The sequence below is a fragment of the Drosophila guanche genome, unplaced genomic scaffold (assembly GCF_900245975.1).
Source record: "Drosophila guanche unplaced genomic scaffold, DGUA_6, whole genome shotgun sequence".
Taxonomy (NCBI): domain Eukaryota; kingdom Metazoa; phylum Arthropoda; class Insecta; order Diptera; family Drosophilidae; genus Drosophila; species Drosophila guanche.
The window spans coordinates 3,390,741-3,409,875 of NW_022995750.1; the positions used below are offsets into that span (position 1 = coordinate 3,390,741).

The window sequence follows — 19,135 nt, forward strand, 5'->3', positions numbered from 1 at the left end:
TTTCTTACATAGCGAACATCAAGATTGATTCGGTTTAGAAGTGTTAAAAAAAGTCTAAACTAAAACAAAAATACAATGTCTACTGGCGATATCCTAGAATGCATCGTCATACAGAATTAGTACTGGTGTAAGAATGCTGTGTGTTTTGTTTCTGCAGATTGTATGGTCAGTGGTGTAGCTCAACGTCTTGTTGGGTAAAGTTGTAAGGGTGCCTGGCTGAATAGGCTAAGAAAAATGACGAATGTGAAAGCAGGTTTTTGGTATCCTCGTCATTCGCTTTGGGCCAGTTCCCATAATGAGTATAACGCTGATAATTTCCGGAACGATCCTATTCTGCGGAAATAGGTACATATGTATTATCGCTATCCAACAGGAGAGCGGCGTGCGAGACCCATTGGCACAGCTTTGCTTGTATTCATGGTTCCTCGCTGGATTGCTTTAAATACTGTAAATACATCTACACTCGAATTTAGGTAGCATCCAAAATAGTTTCTTTAATCCAGAACAATGCCCGTCAGATTGTAGGTGATGATGCTTCCAACGCAAAAGAATATGATCCCTCGACCAAGTTCCCAATAGTTTCCACCGTCACTGGGCTTTTTCTTTTTCTCTTTCTCTTTATCTGGGTTTTGCTTCTCCGGCGGTTTTGGTTTTGAATCTTCCAAGTATTGCTTGCTGGCAGTCTGGGATGGTCCCAGACTCCCGCCTGTTGATGATGGCTGCACATCAGCATCGGAACCTCCCCTCGTATCAGCATTTGAAGGCTGTTGAACCTGTTCCTCCAGGAGCTGTTGTGAACCTTCAGCAGTTGGCTGATCTTCAGACATTAGGAATTAGGAAAATGGCAAAACCGCAAATTAGAGAAAAATTAACGAAAATATCAAAAACACAAACAAAATTTAGTACACATAATTTTTTTGTTGGAATGGGGAAGACTGAACTGGAACTTCACGAAAGGCAAATCACAAACTCAATGAGTGCTTGATGAATATGTTTTGTAATTCATGATCTTGGTGTCATTTTTCCTCAATTGAACTTTCATTTTTAGTCATTATAACGCCCACGCCTCCTTGCCATAAAGATTTAGCCATAAAAACAGCGCGGAACATGCTCATTCATGCTCAAAGTCAAGAGAAAAGGAAATCCACTCAAGCAAAAAGGCCAAAATCAAATCAGAGTTTGCTCAAGAGACTCACAGCACAAAAACCCAAGCAGTGAAGCACACGAAAAACCACAAACAATTTTTTAGAGAGACACGCAGAGAGAGATGGAGAGAGAGAAAAAGAGAAAGAGAGACCAACAGAGAGGGAGAGACAGAACTAGTTTTTTGTTTGCAGAAGGAGTAAAAAGCTGTTGCGCATGCGTCGCCGTCTGCCCCAAAAGCTGCCCCATGACTGAGCCGCGAGACTGGCTGCTGCCCCCCATCAGAGCGAGAGCGAGAGCGAGTGTACTACAGTCACGGCAAGAGAGCAGGTAAAAGAGGGACAGAGAGAATTTGAGAGAAAGAGAGAACGAGAGCTGTGGGGCTGCCTGCTGCTTCTGCTATCGTCGTCGCTGCGATTTGGCGGCGAGCCGTACCGTGCGAGGCATTTGAATGTTTTTTTCGTGGCCGCACTCAGCATTCGAGTTCGGAATTCTTGCGAGCTGGCAGCAACTTTTTGTGCCTGCTGCTGTGCCGCCTCTGCTGCCGCCTTCCAGCCGTCTTCTTCTGCCTGCCGCTAAGCTAAATTAAGCCCCGGCCTGGACGACCTGGCCCGAACACAACTGAACTGAACTCAACTGAGCTAAACTGCTGGCCACTAGCCACTGTCCACAAGCCACTTTCGCGCGCGCGTTTCAGCCAAGTGCACTCTTCAACGACTGCAGTGGCAGTCTTACTCGTGGTGCCAGCCCCAGTCCCAGTGCCTGTTTGCATTCCCTGTTTGCAGTCCCTGTTTGCAGTCCCTGTTTCTGTTTCAGTCCCAACGCTAGTGACAGTGCCAGTTTTTGCCCCGCGAATCCGTGAAGAATTCTGTCGCAAAGTGCAATGCATTTTCGTCATTCCGCGAGTGCAGCTGTTTCTGTATCACAATTAAAAAGCGAGTAAAGTGAAGTTCAAAATTGTTATCACCACACGTCAGGAGCAATAATCCTCAAAAAGGGTAGCCAGACCCAAGTGTCAATACATTGAAAGCCGCCATAAACGGGTTCCAAAAAGTGTTCAACTGTGAACAAGGGTCAGAGTGCGAGTAAAGTGAATGGAAGTGTATGAATATTGAATATTCTCTTCATTCCAAGTGTCCACCTATCAAGTGGTAATTATGAGAAATATATAAAGTGTGGGTGTAAGGAAAGTCAAATGGTTAATCAATGGAAATAGATTGATTAAGATTATAGGAATAAGGAAATATGGTGGATCATGCTTGCAGCTTAGATCATAGACTGAATTATATAAAAGAAAGCAGTTTTGAGCGCTCATTAGCTAGAAACTCTCTTTTCCGAGTGTGGATAATTTCGGATATTTACTTTTACGACAAAGCTGGGATTGCTGAGTTAGTCCATTCGGATTAGGGATTGTACCAGAATTTCTATAAGTCTATGCAAAGTTTGTCAGTATGTTAAATGCCTTTCTGCCTTTAGAGATCGTTAAACCATATCCATGATAGGCAATTCGGCCTGTACTCCAGTATGTAATGGCGTCTTTTGGGCGTCTCCTAACTTTGGATACATAAATGGAAAGTCTGTTGAGAAAGAGTCTCTTTATGGGGCCGAAGTCAGTCTTCAAATAAAGTCTTCATAATCATTAAGGTTACACAATCATATTAGGACCGTATTCCTTTGGGGTTTCCCATTCAGTTCCCAAAACTTGTGCCAAGTTTAGACTATTTCATGGGCCAAATGTTTGCACTGGTTAACCAATTGACTTTCTCCGTATCCCCATTTCCAAGCCAATTTCTCAAACACAGTGATTGCAAAATTCCAGTTTAAATACGAAAACGAATACGAAGACTCGTATATCCAAAGTCTCGAAGTCCAAAACCAAAACCTAATGGAAAGCTAAATTGAATATTGATTACACGCCAGGAGAAGAGTGGAAGCGAGTTAATAGGAAAGTGAGCATCGCCTCACACAACCGGCAATCGAACTTGCTTAAATGATTATGCATGGTACCTGGTACAAAGGACCACAGTTGGCGCATCATCCACACACCCATACCCATTCCCATCACGGAGCAGCCGGGCACAGCCACCACGGCCATCACACTGACTACCATCAGTTTCGCTCGTATCCCTCGTTCGTGGTGACACCCTACCATGATGGACATGCTCCGGGCCCGGCCACGCCCACACCGTGCACACCCTGCGCCCCAGCAACGCCCTGCAACGTTGGTCCAACAGTTGGAGTCGTCGGTGCCTGTCAGAGTGGCGGCGAGGGGCAGCCACTAATCGTTGAGGGCACCTTTGCCGCCGCCGCCGCAGCCGCCGCTGCCGCAGCTGCAGCAGCAGCCACCGTTGCCACGAACGGTGGAGCCAACAACGCCAACAACACGCCCCTGCTCACCAGTCCGTCGATCAAGATCGAGCAGGTCTTTGGCGAGGCGTCGTCCCTGGGAGCCGTCGTCGAGGATTATTCCCTGAGCCTTGACTGCCCAGTCGACCAGCACACGCATAACTTTCGGGTGAGTACCAGTGGCTGTAAGAGTACGACTACGAGTATTCGTAGAGATAATGTTATTATGTTAAATAAGGGGTTAAGATAGGCCCAGAAAAACCCCATTCGAGCAGCTGCTGCACTTGCAAGCACCCAACCTCCCCCCTCTCCATACACCGAACAAGGGGCGTGCCCCAAATCAATTTCCATAAAATCATCCAATAACACTTAAAACTCGAGTGGGGGAAACAGCAAAAAATAACAACAACAGACGCAATTGGAAAGCGAGTAAAAAACGCGAAAACAAACACGCCCCCAAAGCGAAGAGCACGTGAAAGAGCGAACACACACACACACCGCTCTCTTATGGGGGAGTGTAAGAGCAAAGGCAGAGAGCGAGTGCTTTCGAGTGGCCCTTTTCGGGGGAAAAACACTCAAGCTTTGACGGGGGTTTTTATGGGCTTGTCAAGGATACTTTTTGTCCTCGTGGTTCGTGAACAGGATGTGCCATAATTGTATGGCTTTCAAAGCTTTCCGCCGATGAATGGCAATTGACTTGAACGGTTTTGCTTCTAATGGATTGGAGGTCAAGTGGAAAAATAATAAAGGACCTCAACAGGTGGCCATTCGCAAGGTGTACAGGAGGGGCTGAAGTGCTGGCAAAGCTTAGCCACTTGTGGAGTCGCCAAATATGAAATGTGAGAGAGAAACTTCTTAGGATTTTGTATCTGAATTTACATGCTCATGCCATGAGGAATATTACGAAGATATTCTGTTGATATATTACCATTTTCCGCATATCAAATCCATTTACTTCTACGAGTACTTATCCTGCGCATAGCTTGACTTTTATCTATTTAACCCAGAACCCCCACACATCCTTTTTCATACATACATTTCAATTATCAGCGAAAAGCAATTCCTTTTGCCATATCTTCATTGCACAGAGACCGACCCCATCATGTGTCCTAAAGGCCAAGACCATTTTCTTTAGCTCTCTCACAATGCAAAAAGGACACACGTTCCTTACGCTTATCAGCCATGCCACAAGGATACTGCACAGCCACATACAAGCTGCCACTACGTATGTGTATGTGTAATGTATGTGTGGTTGTAAAAAGGGCAGCTCGAAATCCTAGCACATAAAAAGGAAAACAGCGCTCCAAACACATACACATAAAAACATATGCTCCTGGACAGGATTTAGTTTCCGTTTTTCCCCCCGTTTTCCTCATGCGCTGGCCTGCTGCCCGCGCAGCGTCAACTGCGCCGTTGCCAGCGCTGCAAGTGCAACTGCAACAGAGGTTGTGGCAGCACACGGTTGAGGGAGACTCCTTGCCCTTTGTCATAGTTCTTTTTGAGCAAATCGGCTTAGCAAAATGCATTGCAGTAGAGTAATCTTGGATATACTTTGGAATTCCGTCATGTGAAAGTGATGGAGTGACTAGAAATGATTATAAGATCTACTAAAGATTTCAGTACAAGATGGATTTGTACGTTGGATAGGAAACTTCGATGGTACTCTTACACAGGCAGTAAATTTATAATTTCAATCGATTTGGAGATACAAATTGTATTTAGGAAAATATTCTATGAATTTTAAAATCATAATTCCATCTATGATGATTTATAGAATTTATTTTCTATGGAACAACATACAGAAGAATCCGTATTTGTAATCCGTCTAGTCCTTTGCCAATCTTGATCTTATTTTGATCTGCAAATATACGAATGATTTCCCTTGGCCTTTGCTTTTCTCCACCCCTCACAAAAAAATCACAATTTAAATAGAGAAAAAATGCAAACAGCGAATAGGGTAAAAAATGCAGAGGAATAGCCGAGCAAGCTGTAACAAGCACAACAGCACACTGAAGGTTGGTTGCATGCTTGCGAAAAAAAAGTAGTGAGAAGAAAAACGGGAAATAATATAAACAAAATGAAGGAAAAGAAATTGGCGCTCGTGAAATGTTAGGGGGCACGGGGGTCAGGATGGCGTTGAACAGCGGAACGGAACGTTGGAGCTGAGGATGAAACGCTGGCAGCGCAGTGGCGTTGACGACAACGGCGTCGTCGACGTGGGCAGCACAGCTCTGAATGGTTTTTATCCTTTCTTCGATGTGTCGCCGCGGCGTTGCCTCTGCTGGTATCCCGTAACTGTATGTGTGGCTCTGTGTGTGTCTCTATGTGTGCGCCAGGACATCACACGGTTTCGCTTTTCTTTTACAACTTTTTGTTATTATTTCGTTTTTTGCTCGACGTTGCCGCTGCCTGCAATGTATTTCTTTCAGTTTGCTGCCGTTTTTTGTGCTTCATGTGCAAGAAAAAATACAATTTTACTTGGGTTTTTTATGTCCATGTCCATGTAGTCCATGCATGTGTGTGTGAGTGTTTGTTACGGCTGTCGCCCCTGCTCCTTCGTCCCCCCTCGCCATGCTCTCCATGCTGCAGAGCTCTACTTCTTGAGTTTCCTTTTCGCGAGCGCCATTTCGCTGCTGCTGCTGCTGCTTCTGCTGCTACTTACAACAAAAATGGCCATAAGTCGCTATAGCTGGAGCTGGAGCTGCCGCCCCGTAGCTCCGTGTCCGGGATCCCGCAACCAGAGTCCCGAGACCGGACCAAATAGCTCGCTTCCGCTGTCTGTTTTCCTTTTTTGCGAGTTTTGTTGTCCTGCTCTGCCGCTGCCACTGGCACTGTCGCGTCGCTGCTGCTGCCGCTGCTCCTGGCAAGACTCTGTCGCAGTCAACGCCGACGCAGCGATTGTTGCATGTGGCACAGCCCGAGTTTGTTGCCTTTGGCGGGAGTGCAACTGTCGTTGTCTTCAGTTCGCCAGGGTTTGGCCAAATCTATTGGTCGCGGTGCCACGTTGCTCGCTTGCTCGCGTTCGCGTCTCCGTGCTGCGTCTCTTTGCTGGTTAACGGTTTCGCGGTTGACAGCAGCAGCAGAAGCAGCACCAGCTGCCGCGATTAGACAGTAGATGGCGCCATCAGACATCTGCAGGCAGGGCTGCAATCGTAATTAATCAAGACTGGACGAGGGGTTTAATTTGATGGTCGTTGAGGGGTGAAATGGATTAAGAAGGGATTTGCTTGTTATCTTTGGTAGTGCGAGATGATAGGAGGATATTTCCATGGAGAACAGAGCCAAGGGGGTACAAAATGATTCTTTACTTATCTTGGTAGGGATATTCTTTTGATGGAGATCCATGTCTAGTTTCGTTTGGCTTAGGATCTAGAAGAGTTAGAGATCAGAATATGATTGGTGATGAGTTATAGACTAAGGACAAATTTCTAAGAGTTTATTCAGAGACATCTAACAATCTTCTTAACTTCTACACTATAGTTGGCTTTAGATTCCTTCAAGAGCATATTTGATCACACTTTACTATGGACACAATTCGTACTTTTTCATAACTTGGCAACAAATTGCCTCCTGACTGAACTTTGGCTCCTTTCAAGCCCCTCGCCTACTCCGAGTCTATACAACAGATTCCGGGGTCATTCAATTGTGAAAGGAAATGTGGCACATGCTGTTATTGTTGTCCCCGCCTACGGCCAACACAGAAAAGAAGGTCCACCATCACATCATCTATAGAGAATCTATACAGAAGGATGCATAGAGCTGCAGTTTCCAAAAAACCTACACACATACACACACACACACACCATCTTAAAGAAGGAGCAAACAAGAAAAAGGAGAGGAATCAAAATAATAAAAATCACAAACATGAGCAAACCGTATAAAAGAAAATCAATCTGCCATGCCAGCACCTACATAGATCCACCCTTCCTGCCACCCCTTGGCGGCACTCAACGTCGCGCAAATTCAGCTTTTATTTTCTATTTTTTTCCCTTCATTCTTCGTTTGCTTCTTACAAGGAAAATGCTGCAGTGCCGCGCTGAAACTGCAAATGTATGTCTTTATAACGGGGCAGTGTGCATATAAAAAGGGGGCAAGGGGGAGAATTATAAAATAAAATAGCAAGAAAAAAAGGGAGAACAAGCTCTAGAAACAACAAATAGCAGGAAGGAGCAGCGGCAGTAGCAGCAGCGGAATATCAGGAAGGAGAAGCGAAGCTTGAAGGAAGGTTACGGTGGAGCAACAAAACATTCACAACACACAAGAATCGCCGTTAACACATACACATTATCTGTATGTGTGTGTATGGTGTGTGTGTGTGTGTGTGGTTGTATATACATTTAGTTCGCGCGCTCGCAATTTTCTTTTGCCGCAGCTTCCCAGCTCCATGCCTCTTCAGCTGCTGCTCATGCTGATGGTGCTGCACTTTGAGTTCCAGTTTGGTTTTTCAGTTGTTGCAAGTTATCCCACGCTTGCTGACTGCCCCTGACGTGGACGGACGCAGACGGACACACGGACGGGCTAGGATACAATACATACACACATACAGAGACAGAAACAAACATAAACCTGCCAACAAAATGGGCATCTTACCGGGGGCAGCACTTTAACTGAAACTACGGCATCGTCTGATACTTTAAGTGAACGAAACAGCTAGTATAGAGTGATATGCGAACCGTTAGAGCGTCTCGTCGGGAAAGACGTATACGTGATACAACAAAAGCTACACCTCAACCTCTATCTTCCCTCCGCAGGGGCAGACCCAAGTGAAAGCTTAAATAAAGTTCCTCCATAACAAAAAAAAAAACACATACACAAAAAAAAAATTATATTACTAAACAGATAACTATGTAAACTTGTAGTAAATAAATCAACCAAAAATGCAACGCAAAGTTCCTATCACGTAGTGCAAAAGACTATATTTATAAATCAAATCTACAATATTTACACATCAAAATAAATAAACTAAAATATTTATACATATAACCAAAGATATTAAAAAGTTGTACAAAACAAAAACAAAAATTGCCATGCGTTAAACTTGCCCAGAATATTGTAAACCTCTCATTGGATCATATTTATTCACTCAACGTGTGACAAATCGCAGTCAACCAAAACAAAAACCTAAACTCTCGCCACACATCAAACGGCCACAAAATGAAACCATCATAAATGAAAAGTAAACCAACAAACTGACAAATAAAGAACCCATCCAAACCCAAACAAATAAATCATAATAGAGAGAGAGGAGCGGAAACTGTTTGCTAAACAATAAGCAAAACATCCACAACAAATAAGACTAACAAATTATTCAAGAATAATACAAAAACGGATCCCCTCAACACATGTCCATTATGAAGGACACACACCCATATAGACATAGAAAAAACGTAATAAAAAACTAAGGAGAAACTTTTTCAAGGTCATTTGTGGCAAGTTTCTGGGTGGCAAATCATTTCCATTTGTTTCAATTTTGTGTGCAACCAAAAATGGTGAAGCGGATACCTCGACTAGTAGAAAAAGTTTTTGAAGTGCAACAGCCCCCCACATGCGGCCTCCTCTACTCACGTTCTAAAATAAAATAAAAGTTAAACCAAAATAAAAGATCATAGAATTTGGGTGAAAAGTTTTTCCAACTCTTTTTTGGCCCATGTGTGAGTGTGAGTGTGAGTGCGAGTGTGTGTGTTTGTGGGAAAATCAAACAAACTGTGCTTCAGTTAGATAAATTGCTGTAAGCTGGGGTGCTATTCGTGCAACGTTCCGGATTTTTCCGGTGTGCCCATCAATTGAAAGTGAAATTGACTACAAAAGGAACGTAAAAACGGTTGCCTACATTTGGGCGCTGGGGCGATTGTCATGCACGAACTCATAAGCAAATACAACCATTCGAGCCATCCGAATCTGAACATGGACATGGAGCGGCTGAAGGATCATCTGAAGCGGCACCAGACCCAAACCCAAGAGCTGACCAACTACATGGGCGGCGCCTCTTCATCCCCATCCCCTTTCCTGATGCCCGCCGAATTCTACAAGAGTCTGCTGGCCAGCGCCGTGCTTCAGCAGCAGCAGAAGTGCGATGCCATCCGCTACTACTCCCAAACGCCATCGCCCATCCCAGCCACGAGCTCTACACCATCTCCGTCCTCCGCCCGCTCACATCTGCCCAGCAATTTGTTATTTTCCTCGGCGGCTGCTGCGGCTGTTTGCGTTGCGGCCGCAGAGTCCGCATCAGCGGCAGCGAAGCGCTGCCAGCGAAGCGGCCAGGTGAAGACGGAGCGGGAAGAGCCGGAGCCACAGGCACCACAGGGAGATGCTAGCCACGAGGAAGAGCAGCAGCATGTGATTGAGAAGAGCTCTGGACGTCAGCATGTTAGTAAGGGTATTGGGGTTGGTCAGAGGTTTCCTTCTGAGGTTTTACTTATCCACTTGCACAAAAATGTTAAGACAAGTCTTTTTGGTATAATTTTGAGTGCCTTAAATGCTTAATACTACATTAACCTTTGCTCTTTTTTGAATGGTGATAATTAAGAGCTTTGCACAAGCCAATTTATGTTTGCTTTCCATTCAGAAAGGTCAAGACTTCCGAGACTCTACCCAATAAAAAGTTATCCAGAGAGTTTCAACCACCATTAAGAGCTACTCTTACATATACTTATATGAACATACCCCCAATTTTATCAGCAATTAAAAATACATCCCAAAAAAGCTGATTAGATATGTAACCCTCTAGGAAGTTTCCCAAAAAGGGAAGGTCTAGCCGCCCGCCAACAATAATATCATCAAAAATGCTCAGCTCCATTCATTCAATTTCATTTTTCATGCCCAATACATTAACCAACGCACACATCTCTGTACGCAGAATGTTGAACAAAACAAAAACCCTTTTCACTAAAACAAGGAATAATTTTTCATTGCAGAAACCCCACAGCAGCAGCAACAACAACAACAACAACAATAACAGTTACTCGTGGTCATCCAACAACAACGAAGTTGTAGCAACAACACCACCAACGCCACCCATCGAAGGCAACACCACCCAAGCGACTTCAGTGTCCGCAATTAATTTGAATCAGACCCAACCCGCATCACAGACGCGTCCGAACTTTGGCAGCTCCATAAAGTCACCACCAGAGTCGGACAACGCCAACGCCAACGCCGCCACCACCACCCACGCCACATCGGCAGCCGCCACGTGCAAAAGCCAGGAGCACCACTCCGGCTCCAGTCCAAATTCGAGGGCCGCTTCTGTAGCCTCTGCCGCCGCTGCAGCTGCTGCTGCTGCCGCTGCCAATATGCCGATCGGCGGTGTTCAGGGTCAGAACCCCACCCAGGGACTGGTCCACTGGATGAGCGCCGTGATGGCCGAGCATATGACGGGCCAGACGCATCATGATCCCACCGCAGCCGTGGGCATGCACTACATGTGGAACGGCAATGTGGATGTGAGTATCATCAAAAGGATAATACGTCTCGTAGGCGTGGCACTTGCTAATTCAAGCCAACTTTCGACTTGTCGCCAAAGTTTGTCTTGTGATTTTTCTCCCTTTCTTTTTTGTACGTAAGGACAAACTTTTGGTAGTTAAGCAACGAATGGGGGCGTAAAGTAAGGGACAAGTTTTCTTCTTCCTACTGCAGTTGGCACTTGCAGTTTCCACTCGTTGGCCCGAGTCCAATGGCGGGTACTTGCCTTTATAGAGGGAACTTCTCCATAATTAAGATGCAAGTGGACTTCTCTGGCTAACTGAATTAAATGAGTGATGCATAACGAAAAAAAAGCGCCCTATTGCTAACTGGATTTAAGACAAACTTGAGATACTTTTTTGAGATTTGTATCAACTAGTTTTGCATGAACACTTTATCACGTTGCTGTTGGATCTTATCAGACATTGTATAAAACAACTTCTACTGCTACTGAAAAGTTATGCAAAGTTCACTTCCAAGCGACAACGACCTTAACCCTCAGCGAAGTTGAAAGCCCAGCTTCAGGTCAACTCATTACAGAACTCATTCCATTCCCCTGTACTGGAGACTCGCAACCCTTTTTTTCAACAATATCAGAAGCTCATCTATAGCGATTCGTTACGCCGCCAAGTTGGGCAAAGACCCTTCCCATCCCCCCACTTCCTATCCCCTTTGGGTCTGCACTTTCACTCGACAAAACTTCGGGGCCAGGCCAACAACTGGCTGGAACTCAAACCATTTACTGTCTGTTGCTACATGGCCAAAAGCGTACCCGAAGCTAAGCCAAAGCATCCTGCCCCATTCTACTAGACCCTCCACCTTCCGCCTTCCCCTGCCACAGCAGACGCGACGCTGAAAAAAATCCTTTTGAGCAGCGTGGTCTCCACCCCCTCCTGCTTAACGCTCGCTCTCCGTCTCCTTTGCAGTTCTGTTTTTCTATGCTCTGTTTTTGCCTTCTGCTCCTACCACAAAATCTCCTTGAACGCGTCGCGCTCTCTGCTCGCGTGCCAACGGGGGAACAGTGCTGGGGTCGTATTTCTTTTTGTTTTTTACAGCATTTTTTCTACGTTTTTCAAGATGTAAACAAGTTTTTCTTTGCGCAACGCGTTAAACATTGTTTTTGTAGAGTTTTTCCCTTTCTTTGTTTTTTTTCCTTATTTTCCCTTTTGCTTTTCATTGAGCTTCAACGAGTTTTTTGTCAGTTTTCCACATTTTTTATGGAAGGAGCAGCGAAATTATTGTTTTGAATGGAGATTGATTGTCTCCAAGGACAACGACGTGTCCAGCCAGAAAGGTTCACCTTCACTAGCCTCTTTTTTTCTTTCTCGCTCTCTCTCTCTCTCTCTCTTTACATTTTCCTCTCTTGCACTCTCTCTCTCTCTTTCTTTCCCAGTATCACTTTCTCACTCTCTTGTGTCCCATTCAATTGACTCGTTAGCAAAGTCTCTGGAAAAACCATTTAAAAACTTTGCTACACCCGCATGATTCTTAAAGGATAGTTAATTAATTTTTAAAGTTCAACAATGGCCTCATGCCCTCTCTATCCCTTTCCTTCTCTCCCATTCTCGCTGCTTCTGTCTCTTTCTGTTGGTACAACAATCAAGATTTTTTTGCTGCTGTTGTTGTCACTTGCATTAGCGAAATTAGTTAGCCAGGATTGAAGCTGGGCGAAGTTGGCAGTAAAGCTCACTAATTAATTTTGAAAGCAATTGCATTTAATTTATCTTAGTCCTAGGACTTGACTTATACAAAATTTGATTTTGTTAGCGTACTTTTAGGAAAAACATTTATTTATCCAGAAAACCCACAGTTTTTTCCGGGGGGTTGGCGTAGTAACAAACTTTAGATTAACTTTTTGAAGAAAAATTTATTCAGATATTTTCTCCGACAAAGCGCTTTAAACAAACCAATCTGCTTCCCATAGAATTCAATAATTAAAAACAAAGAAAACCCAAAATGTATACCCTTAACCACGGCACGATTTCAAATAAAGCTTTGCAATTAATACTTATGCTTCAATTAGTGGGAACAAAAACCCGTCAATGTGATGCCGAAGAAAAAACGTGAAATGCGAAATGCGAAACGAAATGAAAGCCAGTCACATGAACTCTCAGAAACTCTGACTAGAATCGAGTACGAGTCCAGACCGGAGGTTGTAGCTGTAGCTCTGACTAATGGGGGGGCCAGGGTCACGGCAGAACGAATCGGGAGTTGGACCAGACAAAAAAAAAAAAACAGTGGGATGTATACAAAAAGGAAAACCGCCAAAACCGCAAGCAACTTCAATTTTTAAAGTAATTGCAGCAAAGTTGAGCACAATTTTTGTGTGACAACAAAATCAGCAAAGACCTATTCCTAACCTCAGAGCCCAGCAGCCGCAGGACGCAGCAGTTTGGCGACAAAAAAAAAGCAGGATAAAAACAAAGATGAAACACAAGTGCGGATGGTCAAACATTTGAACACGAAACAACAAAAAATTCAGTTCTAAAATGCGAAAAAAATCAATAGAAGCAGACAGTGGCAACATGACTAAAAAGATGTGAAGGCAAAATAAGTTAAATAAAAACGAAATGCACAGAGGAGTGTAAAATACAAAAAAATATACACCAACCCAATGCAAAAGCAAGGTGAGGGCAAACCAGGGCATGTCTTAGGAGTGTGGGAGCGTAGATCCCTGCAAAGGTTGCTACAATGTTCCCAACACGCTTTGGGGTTTGAGTCTCTGTTAAAGTCTGGACGTGCAATTGCAAAAAAGAACAAACAAAAAAAAAACCGAAAGAGGAGAAATTTTCAACGTTTTCCGCCTAATTTTTTGCACTTTTTTCTATATTGCATAGAAGCGCTGCCTTGCCCCCTGTCCAGCAGCTACATCTCCCCGTCGTGCCACCCAACCACCCCTTCCCTTTGGCTCTGCCCAACTGCTCTGCCCGCGCCATCTCTGCTCTGATGATGCTGCTCTGCTCCTGCTGCTCCCTTCGAAGGGGTTAAAAAATTTGTTTTGATTTTTTTCTCCTAGAAATTTTTTTACGTTTTCGCTGTTTTGGAGCTTCAAAAAGGGGAGCATGAGGAGAAAAACGACACAGTGTCCTGTGTATGTGTGTGAGGCAGAGAGAGAGAAAGAGAAAGCTGCTGCTGCGCTGAGCCATTTTTTTCTTTTCGAAAATTTTCTTTGGATCTCCTTTTTTTTTGGTTTTTGTTCATTTTTGCTGCGTGCTGGAAACCCAAACTCCGGCTGGTCGTAGATCGTAGATGGCGGGGTGTTTGGGGACAGGCGACGCCTTCCTATTGCTGACTGTATGGCTGGCAATGTTGGTTAGAGAGGACTTCCGTCCATGTCCACAGCCATGTCCATGGCGCTGGTCATCTTCATCAGCAGCTGCGTGTGTGCGTGTGTGTCTGTCTGTCTGTCTCTTTGCATTTTTTCCTAGCCCACCTACTAACTAGTCATGGCTGCAGCTTCACGATGTAGAGTGTATGAGCGAGAGGGCACTGATAGGAAGAGAGAGAAAAAGAGAGAGCTACAGTATGGGAAAGAAAAGAGAGTGTTGGATGGGGGTGGTTGTTGGTCTCCCATCCGAGAGGATGGTCAACTATGAACTTCCACAAAAGCAACTAAAACAACGAGAGTGCTAACGCTCAGCGGTTCACACCCACACACAGACAAAAACGCACACAAACACACTATGCAGCACCACATATGTGAGAGCCTATCACACTGGTCAACTCCCCCTTGCGCTATGCAACACTTTTTTTCGTTTTATTTTGTTTTACTCCTGCTGCCTGTTTCTTATATTTTTTTGCTGTTGCGTTTGGCCAACACCAAAAGCCGCCGCACTTTTGCCGGTCTCCTCGGCATCGCCGTCGCCGTCGCTTTGACACCTCGATTGCGTGGCACGCGGTTTTCTATTTCAATTGACACTCACATTTATTTGTATTAGTCTTTCGAGCGGAGCCTTTCGACCACTCGTTTTTTTTTTTTTTTTTTGTCCACGCGACTTCTCTTCCTGGTTTCGAGCTCGAACAGGGCTGATTTTTTTTGGTTGGCAATTTCTGGGATTTTAGCAAAAAATTAGAGCCTGGTTTCGAGTAGATCAATGGGAAAAGGATTGCATTGTTGAAATGTTACAAAACAAGCTCTTGAAAATAGAAACATTGGATTAATGCTAATGAAATCAGATATTAATGATTTGCAATTTGTTGAAGTGCCACAAAACACTGGCTTTGAAAAGATACTACCAATTGATATAGAAATAACAAAAGAAAGTTTTTAGATAATATTTTTAACTGAATTAAAAAAGTAGAAAGGACAAAAAAATACCAATTTTAAATCAATTTTATTAATGTTTTATTCTTTAAAAAAATATATAAAAATATACGAGGCAAATATGTTTTGCTTGCAACGAATCTCATTGTTGAAATTTTAATCAAACATGTTATTTATCTGTAAAAAATGATTTAACATAAAGCTTCAATTAAAAAGAAATAATCTTTTGTATGCTATTATTGCAAAAAATTAGTAAAGGACACTAAAATACACATTAAAAGTCAAATCTGTGGCTTTGTTTTACTTGAGATATCTTTAGTTATTTAACCAACTGAAACATGAGCAACATCCTGCTGTAGATTTCCACACATCATGGAGTCTCTTTTGTTTACTAAATCCCAACGAGAATCCTTATCTAAATTGTTCATCCCATATTTGCCTTTTCTATTTCCATATGCTGCCGCTAATTGACCAACAAAACGCTGACCGTAAAACAAAACCAAACATGGGCAAACAAAAAACACAAAACAGCATGCCAAAGACATAAGCGATTACAATCTTTGGCCGCCGACGCCGCGCAGTCATCAGCATGCCAGCGAGCATCATCCAATGTCCCTGAAACAGGAATACGAGGTAAGTGTCCCCCAAATATATGTATGTATGTATGTGTATGGGTGTTTTTATCTATAGATCCGTATCAAAATGTTAGCAAAACAAACGGGAGAATAACTTTATGGCAAATGCATAACCCTCCCTCCCCCAAGACCCTTCACACAACACGGCGGAAAACGAGAGCAGAACAAACAAATTCTAAGCTCGCGTGCCGCCAACGTTTGGATTTGTTTTTCCTCTTCCTTTTATGCAACCCCACTCCTTATTCCCCCACACGAAACCGAACCGTGGCACCCGCCCCCTATTACCACCCCCTACACACAAACGCCTGGTTTATATACTTTTATAGCTGACTGTGTCTGGTCGCTGCCAGACTCTGGGTTTTTGCTTTTCTATTGTTGCCGCTGCAATATTTGTATTTATATTTTCTTGTTGCATTTTGTGCAGGGGGGTGTTAAGGGGGGGAAAACCCCTGACCTATTCTCATCCTCTAAGCAAATGGAAATTGTTTAGAAAAAAAGCCAGGCTGTCATTTATTTTTTGACAACAAGCCAGCCATCGGCATGAGGCATTTCAGTGGGAGTTTATTTTATTTGATTTCCATTTTCCAGCCATCGATATAGATAGTCCTTCTGTCGCTCCGTCGCTCCATTCCACCGTCTGTCTATCTGTCTGTCTGTGTGTTTGTCTGGGTTTTGTCCTAGGTCATGTCTGGTAGCTAGAGGACTTTAACCCATATTCACAATTTACATGCAATCGAAAGCTGTGTGGCATTTTTTCTATGCTACTCGTACTACTATTTTCTCTGGGTCTTATTCATCGTTTTATCTATCACTCTCGCTTTGCCGTCGGTTAGAATTTTTATTTATATTTTCTCTACCAGGATTTTCTGTCATTGGATTTGACGGTTCGCCATGGGTTTCACGGGTCTTTAGCTATGCGTTTAATGGTCCTTTTGCTACTATTTGATTTGGTTTTACTATTCGATTTGATGGGTCTACGGTTTTTGTCACGAATTTGATTTCCTTTTTTCCCCATTCATTTATTGTTGGTTGGTTTTGCTGGCTTTGACTCATCCTGACAGCTGGCGAAAACATTTGTTATGCCACATGGCATTTTGCTTTTCCATGTGCAACATTTTTAATACGATTAGGGGAATCATTAGGAAATTTGTTTAAATATTTTGACAGCATTCTGCAAATTGTTTTATGGCCATTTGATTGTCGAGGGGCAAAATGAATATTTGATAATAATGTTAGGTGGACGAGGTTAATTAAATGTGTGTGGAATATTTATGAATTGACATTAAACTACAAGCAATTAGCGGGCATTTGTTGGATTAGACACTACTAAACAGTTGCGCAAATCGAATCAATTGAATCCCGTCAAAGCCAATTCCACTGATTAGTCATGAATTATCCTCTCCCTTTCAGGCCAAAATGAACGATCACCACCACAACCAATTGCAGAAAGGTGAGTCATTTGCAGAACGTTCCCCGGACTGTGTTAGCGGACTGTGAACGAACTGTGTGCGGACCTATCCCAATCACTTGACCTACCCGAAAAACCTGACTGACAACAATGCGCTTGTTAATTAATTGCTCAGAAAAACATCGAACGATAATCACGAATTTGCACAGTGCCTCCGATCTCAGTGGAGGCAGATTCAGATCGCGGCGCGCGAACCACAGATCTCCACCAGATACCGATCTACTCGTAAGCCCCACTCAGAGATACTCCGTACTGAATGCTGAAAAGGGGCAAGAATGCAAAAGTTAAATTGGAAAACGCGTGCGGGCCACCGTCCCCGTCGCGGAACAACAAAAGCCCCGAAAGACAATGTACTCCCACGGAGTATCCGAAGCAGCCCAAAAATTGACCTTTAACAGGAGTTGTTGCTGCTATTGCTGCTGCTGTAGCCGCCACTGCGGCTGCAAGATGCTTACAAGATGTTTACATAAATTCCTAAAATGCAAACAACATTTTAGTTGTTGCTGCTGCTCCTTCTACTGCTTCTGCTGCTGCTGCTACTGCAACATTGACAGCAACACGCTCCCGTTTGGCGACTAGAGATCGGAGACTGTGGGCCATAGACTGAAGGAAACTGGAGGAGGATGGAGGCGGAGGCTGGACTCCCGAGTGCTTGTTGGCGTTGACGTTGGCGGCAATGATCTCAGGCCGATAATGTCAACGCTAGGCAATTGGCCAATAAGGTTGTTGTTGCTACTGTGGATCTTGCTGCTGCTGCTGCAACTGCGATAAGCATCAGGCCACATTGTTACCATCGATGTAGATGTACTCGGATCTGTGTGCAATTCTGTTGCAGTCTCTCGATCTCTCTCTACCTCTATCTAGCTCTCTCCTCTCGAAAAAATTAACTAGAATGAAACTTTTACTAGTACTTTGATGGTGCATGGGTCTACCCCTAAATATATCTGTTGCTCTTATTGCCACTGGTCTTTCATTTGAAATGCCGCAAATGGTTGGCGCCACTTGGCCAGCTCTCAGTAATTAACACAAATTTTATAGGGGAGGAGGCCGCTGAAAGGATTTATATATATTGTGTGCTTATGCCCAGGCAATTGTCGCTGCAAATGTTTTATTAGAGAAATGTTTTTGACATAACTGCTGGGGCGCCACAAGTGGGGGATTATAAAAGAATTTCCTCATTAACCATTGAGTGGAGCTGGCAATTATGTTCATAACTAGTAGATGATTGCCCTAAATCCTGCTTAACCCTTGCACAGCACAACACAGCACAGCACAGACAAACTCATTAACAGATTCACACAATTTTTGCACGCAAATGGCCTAAGCAAGCCATTCAGCGGCGCCCCCAGGCAGTAAGTCGAGGGGAAAAAAAATTCTAAAACCCGTGCAAATGTGAAACTATTTTCACATAATTCCTCACCGCAGAAACAGCAACAGCAACAGCAACAGCAGCAAGAGCACAGTCGAGCGATTTCCCAGTGGCAATCAGTGAGGCCAACTAATGTCTCAGTTTAATTAGAGGAAAAAGCAGGCAACGAACAACGGAAAACGAGTAGCCAGGTAGCCAGATAGCCAGGAGACGGCACAGCAGAGAGGATGATGTGGTCAGGTGGCGACATGGTCAACGTGAGTGAACGTTAACGTTTGCGGCAACATAAACAGCGTACAGACACGACTCCGACTCGCACTGAGCAGAACTAAAGCATAGCCGAGACTTGATGGACAACCATGGGGCAGCATTAGACGGCGCCACACGGCTGACACACACACAACTCGTCGCAAGTCACAAGTCGCGAGTCGCGGATCGCGAGTCCAAGTAAT

At 44.0% G+C, this 19,135-nt stretch overlaps 1 protein-coding gene across 1 annotated transcript in view; it reads left to right on the forward strand.

Annotated features, from left to right (window-relative positions):
- Positions 1-2,976: 2,976 nt before the first annotated feature.
- The window catches only part of LOC117586107 (zinc finger protein rotund), a 33,703-nt gene continuing 17,544 nt past the window's right edge, over positions 2,977-19,135 (forward strand). Inside the window, exons 1-4 of the mRNA XM_034275968.1 lie at positions 2,977-3,658; positions 10,404-10,928; positions 15,743-15,844; positions 17,257-17,296. Of these exons, the coding sequence (XP_034131859.1) occupies positions 3,134-3,658; positions 10,404-10,928; positions 15,743-15,844; positions 17,257-17,296 (1,192 nt within the window). The 5' untranslated portion in view covers positions 2,977-3,133. The remainder of the gene's footprint in view (positions 3,659-10,403; positions 10,929-15,742; positions 15,845-17,256; positions 17,297-19,135) is intronic.